At 40.9% G+C, this 14,708-nt stretch overlaps 1 protein-coding gene across 3 annotated transcripts in view; it reads left to right on the top strand.

Moving 5' to 3' along the window:
• Positions 1 to 14,708, top strand: part of GPD2 (glycerol-3-phosphate dehydrogenase 2) — a 149,294-nt gene that overhangs the window by 25,922 nt on the left and 108,664 nt on the right. For all 3 annotated transcript variants that reach the window (XM_040229114.1, XM_040229113.1, XM_040229115.1), the window contains exon 2: positions 9,308 to 9,417. In XM_040229114.1, coding sequence (XP_040085048.1) covers positions 9,316 to 9,417 — 102 coding nt within the window. In that variant the 5' untranslated portion in view covers positions 9,308 to 9,315. The remainder of the gene's footprint in view (positions 1 to 9,307; positions 9,418 to 14,708) is intronic.

Here is a 14,708-nt window from a genome sequence, read left to right on the forward strand (position 1 = left end):
GAATGTGAAGTCAAGTGGGCCTTAGAAAGCATCACTACGAACAAAGCTAGTGGAGGTGATGGAATCCCAGTTGAGCTATTTCAAAACCTAAAAGATGATGCTGTCAAAGTGTTGCACTCAATATGCCAGCAAATTTGGAAAACTCAGCAGTGGCCACAGGACTGGAAAAGGTCAGTTTTCATTCCAATCCCAAAGAAAGGCAATGCCAAAGAATGCACAAACTACCACACAATTGCACTCATCTCACACGCTAGTAAAGTAATGCTCAAATTCTCCAAGCAGGCTTCAGCAATACGTGAACCGTGAACTTCCAGATGTTCAAGCTGGTTTTAGAAAAGGCAGAGGAACCAGAGATCAAATTGCCAACATCCGCTGGATCATGGAAAAAGCAAGAGAGTTCCAGAAAAACATCTATTTCTGCTCTATTGACTATGCCAAAGCCTTTGACTGTGTGGATCACAAGAAACAGTGGAAAATTCTGAAAGAGATGGGAATACCAGACCACCTGACCTGCCTCTTGAGAAACCTATATGCAGGTCAGGAAGCAACAGTTAGGACTGGACATGGAACAACCGACTGGTTCCAAATAGGAAAAGGAGTATGTCAAGGCTGTATATTGTCACCCTGCTTATTTAACTTCTATGCAGAGTACATCATGAGAAACACTGGGCTGGAAGAAGCACAAGCTGGAATTAAGATTGCTGGGAGAAACATCAATAACCTCAGATATGCAGATGACACCACTCTTATGGCAGAAAGTGAAGAGGAACTAAAAAGCCTCTTGATGAAAGTGAAAGAGGAGAGTGAAAAAGTTGTCTTAAAGCTCAACATTCAGAAAACGAAGATCATGGCATCTGGTCCCATCACTTCATGGGAAATAGATGGGGAAACAGTGTCAGACTTTATTTTTGGGGGCTCCCAAATCACTGCAGATGGTGATTGCAGCCATGAAATTAAAAGACGCTTACTCCTTGGAAGGAAAGTTATGACCAACCTAGATAGCATATTCAAAAGCAGAGACATTACTTTGCCACAAAGGTCTGTCTAGTCAAAGCTGTGGTTTTCCAGTGGTCATGTATGGATGTGAGAGTTGGACTGTGAAGAAGGCTGAGCACTGAAGAATTGATGCTTTTGAACTGTGGTGTTGGAGTAGACTCTTGAGAGTCCCTTGGACTGCAAGGAGATCCAACCAGTCCATTCTAAAAGGAGATCAGTCCTGGGTGTTCATTGGAAGGACTGATGCTAAAGCTGAAACTCCAATACTTTGGCCACCTCATGCGAAGAGTTGACTCATTGGAAAAGACCCTGATGCTGGGAGGGATTGGGGGCAGGAGGAGAAGGGGACGACAGAGGATGAGATGGCTGGATGGCATCACCGACTTGGTGGACATGAGTTTGCGTAAACTCCAGGAGTTCGTGATGGACAGGGAGGCCTGGCGTGCTGCGATTCATGGGGTCGCAAAGAGTCAGACATGACTGAGCGACTGGACTGAACTGATGCACAAAATAAAGGCAAATCTAGAGAAGAAGGTGAAGACACTTAAGTATTCTCTGTGTTTCAGGATTTCATGCGTTCACTTATTTCCTTTGGGATAGTCTTTTGTGGATAACCCTCAGGTCCGTTTTCTATCCAGACTTGGCCTAAATGCTTTTCAAAAGTGTTTAAAGCAACCGAAAAAAGAGCAATTCATTTTCAGTTTATAGACTGGGCTCATCTTTGTTTGCAGAGGACAGGTTGCTGGGCCCCTGATGTTGAGTGTGTTGTTCATTTATGTCTGACAGCTTTCAAGAAGGATGCCTGAGGGCTGCCTGTTTCTTGAGGGATCACAGGCTGCTCCGTGAGATGTATGTGTGCCGAAGTGCCTCTCTGCCTGGCTCGGGCGGATGTGTTTGTAGGCAGAGTGTTGATCATTCTCCTTTCTGGAAAGTCAACCTTGGGGAAGGCGGTGCTAGTACATGGTGTGCTTTGATTGGTACGTGTGTAAGTTCCTTACCAGTTTGTGCTTGGTGTACCTAAACCATGATGTTCTTTCTTATGGGAAAGTATGCACAACATTCGCTCTTATATCAATTGTAGAATAAAGGGTCTACTTTGTTGAAACATGCCTAGTTCAAAACAACCCTCCAAATCTTGACTTTTATAGTTAAAACTGCTTGGGTGGGAAGGTGCTTTTGTGCTCACTCCCTCTTCTTCCATTTTGCTGTGGACTTGCTGTCAACTGCTATGATTCTAGACTTGCTGTGTAGGAGTTCCTCTGATGAGGCCTTATTTCATAAGATGCATGCACCTTTCGCCCTGAAATTACTGAATTTGTGTGCAGGTCGACCTTGAGGCCTGGCCCTCTGACTCTTGCCATCTGTGGGTTTGACAGAGTGTCATGCCTCAAACTAGATGAGGGGGAGGCTTTCCACGCACAGCTACAATGTGGGGTGGTGGCTGCACAACTGAAGTGTCAGGAGCTTCTTGCTGCCTTTGGACCTGCATCTGCTTAACATGCTACATCTAGTTTACATGCTGGGAGTTTTATGTTTTAAATGCCTTGTTCATCTGAGGTTCTCTGTTCAGTGATCAGGGCATGAAATACCTTTATATCTTGTGAGAGAACATGTGTGCCAGGGACCACAGTGCTTGTGGTTGCAATGACTCTTCTGAAAAAAATGATCTTTGAGCTATCCTCTCCACTCCCCATCACCCACACTGATCACTCTTAAAAGGGATGGAGAGAAGTATTCTTGCATCTGTGGTAGCCTAAGAGTGAAAACCCTAAGATGCCTCAACTTTTCTTAAATTAATGTAGAGTCTGGAGATTAGGAAGGAAGATAGGAGTTTTTGTAGACTTGAAGGGACCCAGGACTTCTTCTGTAGAGGAGGAAGACTCTCCTTGGAGAGATTTTTATTTATGCTAAATTAAGAGAGAAGCTAGGACTGGAAAACAGGGAGAGGAGTTTGAAGAGTCTATTTTGAGAATTTAGCGGCCAGAAAGTGTGCTTTTGTTCTGGAATAAATTCTCTTGAGTAGTTGCTGAGAGGACCCACAACCTTTTTCATTGGATGGTTATTTCTTGTTTTTAAATAGGAAGTGTGTGGTCAAGTTATTTAAATGCATGATTTCACTGGCAGAGTAGCCTTACCTCTGAACAGGAGGAGGCAGAAGTGGTGAGTGCTCAGGCTATTTAAGATAATATCTGAGTGGTTGTGTTCATTGTTGAAGTCACTCAGCTGTCTATAATGGGAGTCCTACAAGGACAGCCGGGAATTCTGTGCCAGATAAGGTGCAGGGTTAGCTCAAAGCATGGGTCAGCAAACTTTGAGAAGTAGCAAGTCCAGTTTTTGTTTTGCTGGCAGTAAGTATATTTTATTTTGTAGCGGATATGTCTGTCGGTTCTAGGCAGAAGATTCCCCACACCATAGCTTTAGCTCTGAAGACTCATATGAGTTTGAGACCCACCTATCTGTTTGCAGTTTTCTCTCTGTTAGGTGTTCTGTCCAGATCTTAAATATCTTTGGTTCCAAATGAGCTCCTCTTCTCCCTTTCTGATTCTTAATGTTGTAATGTTGGGGAAAGTCCCCAGTTACCCAGGCTAAAGCCCCTTATGCCATTTAGTCTTTTCCTGTTTCCTTCCACAATCCCTCGTCAGATTTCTGCAAAGCATCATTGTCTGCATTTGCATTTTTTGATGTTGTCAGATTTGTGCAAAGCATCGCCTGCATTTGTACTTTTCGATATTATCCTAAACCAGACTTTCATCTTCTCATGTGGGAACTATTACTGCCTTCCACTTGGTCCCTCAGTCTTCATCATATGCTTCAACACAACAATCTACTTGAACATTCTTCATGTCTTGAGATGCATCAGCTTGCTTTGCTCATCTGCAGTCTCAGCTCATGATCAACGGAATATCATAGAAAAATACCTTATTCACATGTACAGAGTCTTTTCTCTTGCTGTGAGCTTTTTTTGGAAACCTCATTCCAAATGAACATCATCTCCAGGCAAACCAGATAACATCTTGCATGCCTCCTGAATTTTACCATGAGGTTCCTCTTTCTCCTCCAGATCTTTCTCAGTCCAGACCTGCCCATACTCACTCCCCTCCAAATCCTTTTTCTTAAAGAGCCTGTTCAAGTATCTTCTCTTCTGAATTAATTGACCATGTATGCATGGGTTTATTTCTGGGCTCTGTATTCTGTTCTGTTTACCAATGTATTTCTTTTTATGCCAGTACCATATTGTTTTAATTATAATAGATTTGTAATATAGCTTGAAATCAGATAATGGGATGCCTTCAGCTTTGTTCTTCTTTCTCATGATTGCTTTGGCTATGCAGAGTCTTTTGTCTATCAGAGTAGAATAACATTCAGTGTAACACAACTAGTTATAAGACAGTAATAGACAGATTTTGTTATTTAAGCTTTCAAATTCATTATAAGTTCCTTGAGGGCAGTTGATAAACTCACAGATATATTTAGTTGAGTAACTTTATTTAGGGTTTTTTTTAGTTGGCCTAGTGTTCTCCTTGCAAGAATTAGAGGGCTGGCATTGATCTGTGCAAATACAGGAGCCAGACCTGAGTCAACATATATATGATTTATTCATAAGCTATTAAACCTGGACATCATGCTCTGATAACTAAGCTAATTTTATTTTTGGATGATTTTTCTACCTCTGGTTTCCTCACACTTTTAGTTGCAATAGGTGATTTATTGGCATTTTTGTTCTCAGTCTTTGCTATCTTCCTGGTTGCAGCTTTATGTAGAAGAAAGTAATCTTTTCCTCTTTGTAATCATTGTGAAAACTTTTTTTTAAATAATAGAATGTAAATGGGTACAAGTAGTTCACAGCTTATGGTTTTTAATCTGGTGTTGCATTGCTTTCTTTCAACATTAAGACAGTTTTACCTTATCTGACAGGTTACTAGTAGTACTAATACTAGTAGTATTTTGTCAGAGTCTTTCTCATTGCCTTAGAGAAACCCTAATGTTGAGGCTCTGTACACTTTGGGTGAATGCTTGAGAATAGGGTCTTCTTGGAGGAATAGTAGCAAAATATGGTGTGAGTCTTGGGGAGCAGTTACCTTTTCAGAGCAAAGGCGGGTCAGAACCACCTCGTGATTAAGGACAAAAATTAAGTTGTGGTTTTGTCACTTACTGTGAGTAGCCTAGCACAAATCTCCTATTCCCTTTGAACTGCGAGTGCCTCTTTATTAAAGCAGGATGTTGTGAGGGTGATATGAGCTGATCTATGTAAAGAATGAAAATCACGGTAGGTATTACCTAGCAAATAAGTCGGTAAATGGCAGCTATTGTCATTATAACATTAATAATGATGACAATGACAGTGATGATTATCATCATCTTAGGAGAGCCAGGTAAAATCGATTGCTTCTATGTTTTTATTTTTGAATTATCTCTAAGAGTGACTTAATTTGTTACAAATGAAATCTACTACTTAGATTATTTTATGGATACATTTGATCACAATAGAAATAATATTACTTCAGCATAGTTATTTTATGAAAATACTGAAAAAAGAAACTTTTTATTATAGCCAATTATCACTAATTCTGCAAAACAATATGTCAAAGCAGTTTTCCTGTAGTATTTGTGGCTCACTGAGAAAATCCATGAAGATAATCCTCCTTAGCAAGTTTTGGTTTCAGGAAAATCAAATTGAAGCAATATAATAAGGTGAGCAGGGAATGTGAGGATCTACACAATTGGAAAAGCTAACCCCAGACTTAACTGGCTGAACGATCACTTCTGCTGAGACCCTTGATGACTGTGTTGTATAATGTCCCTTAGTTGGCTGTTTTGATGTATGGTGTCCTTTGTGAGGTCATCAATGACATTATCAAGAAGACAGAAGCAGTGATACTGAGCTAAAGTCAACCAACTGTCAAACCCAAGCAACTGCCAGGCTGCTATCTGTATGGGGTGGGCACTGGCATTTTTCAGGTAAATAGAACTAGGTCTCTATTCTGTGTTTCTAATTGTTCAGTTCAGTTCAGTTGCTCGGTCATGTTTGACTCTTTGTGACCCCATGAACCACAGCATGCCAGGCCTCCCTGTCAACCACCAACTTCCAGAGTTCACCCAAACGCATGTCCATTGAGTCGGTGATGCCATCCAACCATCTCATCCTCTGTCGTCCCCTTCTCCTCCTGCTCAGTCTTTCCCAGCATCAGGGTCTTTTCCAATGAGTCAGCTCTTCACATCAGGTGGCCAAAGTATTGGAATTTCAGCTTCAGCATCAGTCCTTCAAATGAACACCCAGGACTGATCTCCTTTAGGATGGACTGGTTAGATCTCCTTGCAGTCCAAGGGACTCTCAAGAGTCTTCTCCAACACTACAGTTCAAAAGCATCAATTCTTCTGCATTCAACCTTCTTTATAGTCCAACTCTCACATCCATACATGACCACTGGAAAAACCATAGCCTTGACTAGACGGACCTTTGTTAACAAAGTAATGTCTCTGCTTTTTAATATGCCGTCTAGGTTGGTCATAACTTTCCTTCCAAGGAGTAAGCATCTTTTAATTTCATGGCTGCAGTCACCATCTGCAGTGATTTTGGAGCCCGAAAAAATAGTCAGCCATTGTTTCCACTGTTTCCTCATCTATTTCCCATGAAATGATGGGACTGGACGCCATGATCTTCGTTTTCTGAATGTTGAGCTTTAAGACAACTTTTTCACTCTCCTCTTTCACTTTCATCAAGAGGCTTTTTAGTTCTTCTTCACTTTCTGCCATAAGAGTGGTGTCATCTGCATATCTGAGGTTATTGATATTTCTCCCGGCAATCTTGATTCCAGCTTGTGTTTCTTCCAGTCCAGCGTTTCTCATGATGTACTCTGCATAGAAGTTAAATAAGCAGGGTGACAACATACAGCCTTGACGTACTCCTTTTCCTATTTGGAACCAGTCGGTTGTTCCATGTCCAGTTCTAACTGTTGCTTCCTGACCTGCATACAGATTTCTCAGGAGGCAGGTCAGGTGGTCTGGTATTCCCGTCTCTCTCAGAATTTTCCACAGTTTGTTGTGATCCACACAGTCAAAGGCTTTGGCATGGTCAATAGAGCAGAAATAGATTTTTTTTCTTGAACTCTCTTGCTTTTTCCATGATCCAGCGGATGTTGGCAATTTGATCTCTGGCTCCTCTGCCTTTTCTAAAACGAGCTTGAACACCAGGAAGTTCACGGTTCACATATTGCTGAAGCCTGGCTTGGAGAATTTTGAGCATTACTTTACTAGCATGTGAGATGAGTGCAATTGTGAGGTGGTTTGAGCATTCTTTGGCATTGCCTTTCTTTGGGATTGGAATGAAAACTGATCTTTTCCAGTCCTGTGGCCACTGCTGAGTTTTCCAAATTTGCTGGCATATTGAGTGCAGCACTTTCACAGCATCATCTTTCAGGATTTGAAGTAGCTCAACTGGAATTCCATCACCTCCACTAACTTTGTTCGTAGTGATAGGGAAGTCCAATTAGTCCAGTTACGGGACAGCATGCTCTCTCTGGGCTGCTAGGATTTTGTTGTGCAATCAATTGGCCTCCATTTGGACATTTACAGCCGTACTAGGAATGGTGATGCTCAGCTGTGACAAACGGATGCCTTCCAAATTGGTCAAGTTGTGGTTTTCACTGTCAGAAAATCGTGGATTAGGTTTTGCTTAGAGTTGACTGAATGTTGAATGGAAGCCTCAGCCAGTTTATAGCAACTCTTTTGCATAACTTGGGGGAGAGGGGACAGTTGATGCAGTGAAGGGGTGGAAAAGAAGAGACCTCCAGCTGCAGAGACCATACACATGTAAAATATTTTTCTGGTGAGAATCTTTTTTTTTTTTTTTCTGGCGAGAATCTTAAAAATAAGGATGAGTCTTAGAATTTAGGAGTTTGTCAGGAAAAAAAAATGAAGATTAGAGAAACAATAATACTTTAAGAAATGCCAGTTTTTTTCCCATATATAATTTATAGTATTCCAAAATGGGTTTTACTGTAGAGTCATTGTTACCAACTGTATTGAAATTCTTTGATTTAAGATAGTTATGTTAATATTCTATTCATTCAACATGAACTCAAAACATTTTAATTGTATCATAATTTACATTGAGACAGTGTATGTTTTTGACTATCCTAGGTGAAAACTGGCCTCACATTAAATACTTTGAGTCATGAGATCTGTAGAGTAGCAGGTGTGAGTCTAGACAGGTCAGAACTTCACCCGGCTGGCAGTAGGGTGCGGGCTCCACTGTTAAGATTTGGATATGCCAGCCGCTGTTGTAAGTGGAAGACTTAGGCGGGTCAAATTGCTCAATATTAACTCTCAGTTAGAATTGTTTTTAAGTGATCACACAGTGTTATCTTTTTTGTTTGTTTAGCACAATAAAAGGGAATAGATTTTTCAGTGGAATTTTCTTTTTTTTTTTTTGGTTTCTGGAAAATGTTAGACTGTATAAGGCCTGAAACAAACAAACAAACAAAAAATCAAGAAATTCCATCAATCCAAATGAGCAGACAGAAAGTCGATAGCTAACACAGTGCAAGACTTCATTTAGAAATATACAGTGAGCAGGAAGGAGTGCTGGGTCTAGAGGGTTTCCCCTTGAAACTGTGCTGCCATGCAAACTCTGACTAGAAGAAACCTTCTTTTTCATTCTTTTAAAAGTTCCCTTAATGAAAGAAATTATAGCACTGTTGGATCTTTCATTTTGTAGAAGGGTCAAAGCATGGTTTTCCTTTACTTTTTAATCTGTAAAGTGTAGACTCTTCCAGGGCTAGAAATGTAAGTGTGTTGGCTTTCAGTTTTAGTGAGAAGTTTATTGGGAAGGGGAAAACTCAGGAAGAGAGTTGTACCAGGGTGGAATTAAACACTTGCCAAAGAGTGCGGAGCAGGCATGAGGTTCATTGTGATGCTGAATGACAGAAGACTTCGTTTGACTAGTTCTTTTTGTGGAGGGGATTAGTGGTTGAACAAATTTGCAAGTACAGCTTGCAGTTTTGTCAGACACACAATGACATTTCTTTTCACAGCTCTCTTGACTTTATACTATTTAAATATCCTCAGTTGTCTCTGAGTTTTCCTTTTTGTAATTCCTATTGGACGGTAACTTTTATGTTGTCAGTTTCCTAGGGTTTTTGTGTGCTGATTTTGAATTGTGGTATACAAATTGGTATGTTAATAAATTCCTTATGGTTTGTTTTTCTTTCTAGTTTAACATAATTTCATAATCTATACAGTTTCTTTTTATTATTGGATTATTATGTGATAAAAATCGCAACTTTTTTGTTTCCTTTTTTTTGCCTTTTAGGCTAAGAAATGGCATTTCAAAAGGCAGTGAAAGGGACTGTTCTTGTTGGAGGAGGTGCTCTTGCCACTGTTCTAGGCCTCTCTCATTTTGCTCATTACAAAAGAAAGCAAGTAAGTAATTATCCATGTATTTATTATAAGATGAAACAAGTCTGTTAAAAGTACTGTATATGAAACAAATGTAATGGTATTGTTTAGAAATTACTATCTCAGCTTGATCTGAAAGACAATAATTTAGAATATTGCCTTAATGATCATTGAGAACTCATGTGTATCTCATTTTTTAAAAAGTAAATTTCTTTATCAGAAAGCATTATATTACTTAGCCTCTGCTTTGGCTCTTTGCTTTTAAAAGACTGCTTCATTTCCGAGTGCCATGGTTTATTCACTTAGACTTTCTTTGTCTAATTCATCCAAATGTCTGGGTACCTTCTATGTTCCTGCCAAGAGTTTGTCTTATTAGCAGGCAGACAGCTAAGAAAGGAAATGGGAAAAGAAAGAGCCTACACAAAAGACCCAACTCAAAATTTTGGGTTTATTTCTGAAGGGTTTAGTTACTTATGTAGCATTATTACTTATACTGGGTAAAATTTTTAGTGGGAGAAAGCTATGAAAATGGAATTGGCATGAAGTTTCCAAATAATTCGGAGTGTTGGTTTCTTTTCTTTTTTTCCCTCTTTGCACTACAACTATGCCTTCCCATGGTTCAAGTTGATGCCAGGAAATAACTTTTGGTTTTGTCCTTTTCAGGACTGAAATACTAACTCAGTAATTAGTATTAATCTCTTGTCCCCTCTTCCCAGCGTCATTAGGACTTTTTGTGATACCAGCTGGTTGGTTCATTCCAGATTCAAAGACAAAGGTGAAGCAATTTGGGAAACTATTTGCAGTTGGGCTGTGAACTACTCATATCCTACATTTTTATGAGAAGCATTTAGCCCTGCCTGGGTTGTCTTGTTCTTGTTTCTCTTCCTTTGTGCTCCAGGGTAGTAGCGCCAGCCACACTGCTTGGAGTCTCATGTGCTGAATGGGAACTGCCATGTAAAAAACACATATTAGGAAGAATCAACTTGTTGGCTTGTATATTAAAAAAAAAAAAGAAAAGAAGCTAATTTTTAGTGCTGCCTCCAAAAGATGGCCAGTATTGGATATAGGTTGTGCTGTTTCTTTACATTCTTAACTGTGAGCACATTACTCTTTTTTTTTTTTCCCTTTGAACTTTTTATTTTATATTGGAGCATAGCTGATTAACAATGTTGTGATAGTTTCAGGTGAACAGGGAAGGGACTCAGCCATACATATACATGTGTCCATTCTCCCTTGAGCCCTGCTCCCATCCAGGCTGGCACATAACACTGCACAGAGTTCCCTGTGAGCGTATTGCTCTTAAGGTTTCCCTAAGTATACATGTTGCAGGTATTACTGGCTTTCTGTTGAAGCTCATTCTCACTCCTGAACACACTTGATGTACTGTTTCTTTTAAAATGTTTCCTTGGTTCCTTAAAAACAAGTGTGGAAAGATGATGTTGTTTCTGCTGAGGCTATTTTAGAAGTGCAGTTCTGTTTGGGACATGGACTTTAACAGATTAGATTTCGTCTGCCATCTTTACCAGTACACTCTGAAACGGTACAGGGAAATGCCAGTGCCAAAGGTCTCGGTATCTAATAAGACGAGTTGTTGCTAAATTTGTCCATGGTTCATGTCTGTTAACCATAGTAAGCATGTTCTATTTCAGAATTTGTAACTTAACTTTGTACCCAGGGAATACTGTTGTTGTTTGATTTCTCTTTTATTTCTCAATAGAACAAGCAGTCGAAGCTGCCTCCAGTCCATCAAGTTAGGAGTTAATTTTAGTCAGCAAGGGTCTGTTGATTCCTTCCATTTTGTCATTTTCTCCTTCCTAAGTTAGACATCCTGACCACCCTAATAGCCAGTTGAAACAGATACCAGCAGTTTTGAGTCATTTATCATTTTAATCTGACAAGTTCTTTTGAGAAAAATCACCATAGGCATATTCTGTCAATGGGTTGCAGGAGACACCCGCCCAAGTGCGTGTGTTCTTCTGTGGTGATTCCTGTCCCTTAAAGCCACTGCCGTGAGCATGGTTTTGGTGGCAGGTTTGGATTCAGCCATAGGGATTGGCAGAAAAAGAGAAAGGGGTACTTTTGGAGGGAAGGCCAGCTCAGTTGACCATTGACATAAAATGACCACAGGCCTTAGCTGTCCTCTTTCAGAGAGTATCTGCCAATCAGAGCCGTTCTAGGGGAGGAAATTTTCCTGACTTCAGTAGTCAAGAAAAAGCTGTCCCTTGATGCCCTTTATTTGGCTACATTTTTAAGAAGCTGTGGCCTTAAATGTGACTAAGTGTGCTCTTATTCTTCTAGAGAGCAATGCTTAAAAGTATTGGCTTGTGTTTTTTACTTTTTTTTTTTACCCAGTGTTTATGAGATGATGCCAACTAATAACCCGTCCTCCTTTAATGATAAGTTAGTGTTGAAAGCCCAAGGTACTGACAGTTAAGAAAGCAGTCGGTTGACTTTTAAGTTCAGGCACATTTTGCTGGCAATCCTGCACTTGAAGCACTGCTTCCACTGGCCCCAAGCTGGTGCTTATTTGATATTCTTGGTGCAAAACTTCCTTCCTAAAATACAGACAGAGGTTGTATTCTAAATACAAGTGGGCTGATTCAGCACCTTTGGTGGTGGATACTTTTGTAAGTGTTTTGGTGCTGGGTCCGCTCACAAAACTCTTTGAAATTAGCTTCTATTTGCAAGGAAAAGAATAGAAGGAGAACTATTACATATACCATTTTTTGATTAATTAAATGGAAAACAGTGAAATTCACTAAAATGTGATTCACTTCCCTTTTACTCAGTTGCTTGAATAAAAGCTGCTGTAGGTGAGGAAATAGAGATATTTGTGAAGACTGGCATTTTCGGGGGCAGGTTGGAGGTTATAGGTGATAGTAAGGATTTTTTTGTTCCACCCTACTTTGTGGTGTGACTTTTCTTCATGCAAGCATATTATTAACACCTACGTTTTTCAGTAGTGAACAGTCTCCACTGTTGACTCAAGTCAAGAGAATTTTTTTCTTCTTTTGAGATAAATAAGATCACATTTGGAAAAGGTGGAGATCATGGCCTAGGGAGAGAGCTGTGGTTGTTGTTATTATATTTTGGAGCTGGCAAACTAAATCTTCAATTCCAGTGAGAAAGCTGATGGGGGAAGAGGAGATGAATGGAAGGTTGGCCTCTTTTGACTGTGTCCACCTGCAGGGAAGGAGGTTTGTGGCCACAAATGGCATCTATACTCCAGGCTGCTTCCAGGGGTGCATGCAGGATTTTCTTCTTCTTCTTCTTTTTTAAGAATATTGGCTGTTGGAGCAGTGATTTATTTATTTTTTGTTTGCACTGGGTAATCGCTGCTGCACGGGAGCTTTTCTCTAGTTGCCATGAGCAGGGGCTTCTTTTGTTTCAGAGCACGGGCTCTAGGGTGCACAGGCTTCAGAGGTTGTGGCATGTGGGCTCAGTTGCTCTTGGCACTTGGTATCTTCCCAAACCAGAGATTGAACCCATGTCCTCTGCACTGGCAGGCAGATTCCTGTCCACTGTACCACCAGGGAAGTCTGTAGGATTTTTTGGAGTGGTCTTAGAGAGGCTTAGTCATTCCATTTCCCCTCTCATTTCCTCACCCACCTGTAGGTTACCAAGTTTCCACAAACCTTCTAGATGTTTCTCTCTCCCCAGACTAGCCATGTACCAAGGAGCAGGAGGCTGAGTATTGGGATGTAAATATCCCAGCACTGTCTTAAATCCCACCAGTATGTAGCAAGCAAACACCCCTGCACTGGTGTGCAGATTTTCCAGAGCAAGGTATTTATCATTCATTGTGTAGTATAGGGGGCTTCCCTGGTGGCTCAGAAGATAAAGAATCTGCCTGCAATCCAGGAGACCCAGATTCAGTCCCTAGGGGAAGGTCCCCTGGCGAAGGGAAGGGCTACCCACTCCAGTATTCTCGCCTGGAGAATTCCATGGACAGAGGAGCCTGGTGGGCTTCAATTCATGGTGTTGCAAAGAGTTGGACATGACTGAGGGAGTTTAGTATAGGTCTGTTTAATAATAAACTTTAATTGGAAGGGACCTGGAAGACATCCAGTCTGCTTCTCAGGACAGTTTGCTCTTCTAGGGTTTCCTTGCTGTCTAGTGAAAGGTAAGTGTCACTTCATGGGACAGCTTCCTTTTCTAATTCCAAGCTGGAGGGAGAATGGAGTTTAAGTTATGAGCTTAAGAGGTGGTAACTAAGAGGTAGCTTAAGGAGCTCTATATTATATTATAGAGCATTATATTCAGGGCTGCAAGAGGGTTCCTCAGGGCGATGGGAAGAATGGGGGCAAAACTAGGGTAGGAATGCAGAGTTTTCACAGAGGGCTGCCTCGGACTTTTGTCTTTGCAGTAGAGAGTGAGGGTCTTTTTCTGGAAACTTAAAAAAAATTTAAACTTCACATTTCTTTTATACCTTCTAGGGCCTGGCTGGAAACTGGTGTGACAGTGTGGGCTTTTTAACCCCAGCAGTGTGGCTGATGTAACAAAGATCTATTTAGGTCTGAGGGTGGCCCTCTCACGTACGCCGCGCTTGGGTGTTCCTTCCATTACCCGTTCTGGAGGTGTGTGGGCTTCATGAGCCAGCTCTGAGGTGAAGCCTGAGAACCACAGACAGCTTTCTCAAAGCCCGGATGTGAACTTTTTTTCTGCACCACGCATAGGCAGGGAGTCTCTTTTTAGTGTGAGGAGTGATATTATTAGAATCCAGGAAATGAGAGATTCTCATTGATGTTCTGTTCATCAGCAACAGAAAGGACAGGAACACAATCTTGGGAATGTCTTTGCAGACTGTCTGAGTCTGACTGCCAGCTCTGCTCCTGAAGAACTGAGTGACAGGCAATTTTCTTAAATTCTCTGGGCCAACCACCACCTGCCCCCCTACCATCTACAAGATGGGGGAAAACAGCGGTACTTTCTTCATAGGACTGTTGAAGACCATTAAAGCATGGGAGAGTTCCTGGAATATAGTAAACTTGTCAAAAGTTTTAGCTGTTCCCAGGTGATTTGATTATGAAGTGTGGTTGTAGTTAGCAGGAAAGTTGCTCTCATCACTGGAGACCCTTGGGTTCAGGGACACCGTGTTAAGACTTTGAGGTTTAGTAGCAAGTGGCATGACCTTCATCTGAGCTTGCAGAATGGGTGAAAACAGTCACATAAACACCCTTCTGTTTTCTCTCTTCCTTGATTTCTGATCTGAACATGAGCCAATATCAAAGTAGACAACCCCAATTATTGGCTTAAACTCTCTTCCTGTTATAAGTGATAAATTCCGTGACATTCCCATCATTTGTTGTTATTGT

Source organism: Oryx dammah, unplaced genomic scaffold (genome assembly GCF_014754425.2).
Source record: "Oryx dammah isolate SB20612 unplaced genomic scaffold, SCBI_Odam_1.1 HiC_scaffold_27, whole genome shotgun sequence".
NCBI lineage: Eukaryota > Metazoa > Chordata > Mammalia > Artiodactyla > Bovidae > Oryx > Oryx dammah.